The 2,717-nt window shown below is 43.6% G+C and overlaps 1 protein-coding gene across 1 annotated transcript; it reads right to left on the bottom strand.

The window, feature by feature from the left end:
* Nucleotides 1–343: 343 nt before the first annotated feature.
* On the bottom strand, nucleotides 344–2,325 carry LOC130990305 (guanine nucleotide-binding protein subunit beta-like protein). The gene is made up of 2 exons (XM_057914526.1): nucleotides 1,252–2,325; nucleotides 344–634 (listed from the first exon to the last, which is right to left on the bottom strand). The coding sequence occupies exons 1-2, from the start codon at nucleotides 2,131–2,133 to the stop codon at nucleotides 533–535; spliced, it is 984 nt and encodes a 327-aa protein (XP_057770509.1). The 5' UTR covers nucleotides 2,134–2,325; the 3' UTR covers nucleotides 344–532.
* Between the last annotated feature and the right edge of the window lie 392 nt (nucleotides 2,326–2,717).

Here is a 2,717-nt window from a genome sequence, read left to right as displayed (position 1 = left end):
GGGCAAATTTTCGACACGGACAATATAAACGTCAGATGCTTTTGTCAATGAACATTCAAATAAAAACTGATTTGGTGATTAATCCAGCTTCAATAACAATGTTTACAAGGTAGTAAAAACCTTATCATAATGGTTACATATTAATTAATCACTTTTCTTGAACATGAACAAGTATCGGAAGCCAAATATTGAAATGAAAAATGTGTTCACACCTTTTCTAATCCAACCCATAATTCCAAGCTCGAAATATTTCAAATAAATATTTGATGTCTGAAGTTTCTAGCCGATAACCAAACTCCATGCAAAATAGCTGGGACAAAAGTATGAATGAATGAACAAGATATGCAGAATTCTAAAGGGATTTTAAATTAAGCAAAACAATTCTCGTTTAACAGTCGGTAGAAAGAAAAGTGCTCAAAATTTAAATAGCCACCTCAAAACCATTAAAAACAGAGAGTCCGGATGCCCTCAGCTTGAATCTAAAAGTAAAGAGCTCACTGTAAAAACAACTCACAGCCTAAATGTGCGCTACTTAGTATCGTCCAATACCCCAAACTCGAACAACTCCATCCGTATATCCACTGAATAGGGTGCTGCCGTCTGCGCTCCAGTTGAGACTGGTGCAGTAAATCACCTACACAAAACAATCATACACACATCAATTACTTGTTAATCCAAGCCCTCAACAAAATGCATTTTATTCACCAACAGCTTCAGTGAATAGTAATAAGCTCAGCAGTCTAAGGGAGATTCTATTCTATTAAGGTCAAGGTCAAACAGCATACTAACAAAGAATATTAAAAGTAGAAAGTCAATCAACAAATATCCAAGGCCTCACTAGCTTAGCCTACATGAACACAAGCAAGTAATTTATCTACCCGAAAAACATAGTATCTATTTCATACATGTAGCTGCAATAAGATTCAACCAAGAGTAACAATAGAATCGATGATGGTGTCATGAAATGGGAATATTTCCATTTAAATTAATCAACAATTCAAAACCACATGTAGCCTTTTGTCAAGATTGAATTGGCCCAAAGTAATCCAAGATTAATTTTTTCAGCCAAGACTTATAGATAAAAATAGTCCTACATGGCACCGGAGAGTCCATCAAGTAAATAAATACTTATCAACAAATAGTTAAACCAACAATCCACAACATCAAGTAAATAAATACTTAAATGCACGAGTAAAATAGTAACAGAATCTGAACTTGATAAATAAATAAGTGTGCAATTGCGTAATATACCTTGGTTTTCCCAGCGGCGGTTTGGGTTGCTTCGGCAACCATCTCGCTCTCCACCTTCAAATCGATCTTAAGATCGACAACGACGCTCTTGCTCTCCAAATCCCAAATCTTGATGCTGGCTTCGGTGGCGGCACAGAGCCAGTACCTGTTGGGGCTAAAGCAGAGCGCGTGGATGATCGATCCGGCGTCCAACGAGTAGAGCCTCTTACCCTCGGCCAAGTCCCAAAGCAAAATCACACCATCTTTACCACCGCTGGCGCAGAGAGAGCCGTCGGGCGAGACAGCGACTGTGTTGACGTAGCCGGAGTGGCCGGCGAGGGTGGAGCGCAGCTTACAGTTGGTCAGATTCCAAATCTTTACGGTCCGATCCCAGGATCCCGAGACGATGGTGGGCTGCATCGTGTTGGGGGAGAAGCGGACGCACGACACCCAATCGGAGTGGGCGTCCTGATCCTGGATGGTATACTTGCACTCGCCGAGGGTGTTCCATAGCTTGATCGACTTGTCGCGCGAGGCGGAGACGATCTGGCGGTTATCGACGGAGAAGGCAACGGAAAGGACGTCCTTGGTGTGGCCGACGAAGCGGCGGGCGGTGGTGCCGGCCTGGAGGTCCCAGAGCCGGAGCTCGCCGTCCCAGGAGCCGGAGAGGGCGAACTGGCCGTCGGAAGAGAGGACGACGTCCTGGACGAAGTGAGAGTGGCCGGTGAGGCGGCGGCGGGCGACGCCGTAGGTGCGGTCCTCCTTGGTCAGAGCCCACACGATGATGGACTTGTCGCGAGAGGCGGTGACGATCATGTCGGAGTTGTCGATAGGGGTGGCGATGGCCGTCACCCAGTCGGTGTGCGCACGCATGGTGCCGCGGAGGATCAGCTCCTGCGCCATTGGTGGATTATTTGCGGCGGCGGCGGCGGCGGGATTGGGGAGGGTTTGAGCTTTGCGGGGGAGAGAGGCGGAAATGGGAAGCCCTAGCTGTTGAAGAGGGGAATTTATATAGGGACTGGAGATTTAGGGTTTTGGAGGGGTGACTCAGATTATGAGTGGCCCAATTGGGCGAAAGTCCAGTTCAGTAGAAAAATGAAATTGCTTTTATGTTTGATAGTCTTATAGATTTGCAGATATTAATTACATCGGGATATTTAATCTAAATGTTGTTAGTTTAATTAACTAAACTATTGTTTGATAGTTTAAAAATTGTCCACTAAGATAAAAATATTAAAAAATGGTCACTGTTACCAAAATACCCTTCCACATTAAAAATTAAAAAAATGTCCACTTTACATCACCCCTTTAAAAAATCCCGCAATTCACAACCAGTGTGAATTCACAACCAAAATTTTTTGGTTGTGAATTCTCAATTCACAACCAGTCGAATTCACAACCAGAATTTTTTGTTTGTGAATTCACAGCCAAAATTTAATTCACAACCAGTCGAATTCACAACCAAAATTTAATTCACAACTAGAATT

The sequence above is a fragment of the Salvia miltiorrhiza genome, chromosome 6 (genome assembly GCF_028751815.1).
Source record: "Salvia miltiorrhiza cultivar Shanhuang (shh) chromosome 6, IMPLAD_Smil_shh, whole genome shotgun sequence".
Classification (NCBI taxonomy): Eukaryota; Viridiplantae; Streptophyta; class Magnoliopsida; order Lamiales; family Lamiaceae; genus Salvia; species Salvia miltiorrhiza.
Note: the sequence above shows the minus strand (reverse complement) of the source record. Positions and strands in the feature narration are given on the sequence as shown.

What these genes read in the sequence shown, in the direction of transcription:
- LOC130990305 (XM_057914526.1), bottom strand. Translation starts at nt 2,133, where the DNA reads ATGGCGCAGGAGCTGATCCTCCGCGGCACCATGCGTGCGCACACCGAC. An exon ending in CCGCCGCTGGGAAAACCAAG is followed by an intron (nt 635 to 1,251) that starts GTATATTACGCA and finishes TGTTTTGTGTAG; the next exon opens with GTGATTTACTGCACCAGTCT.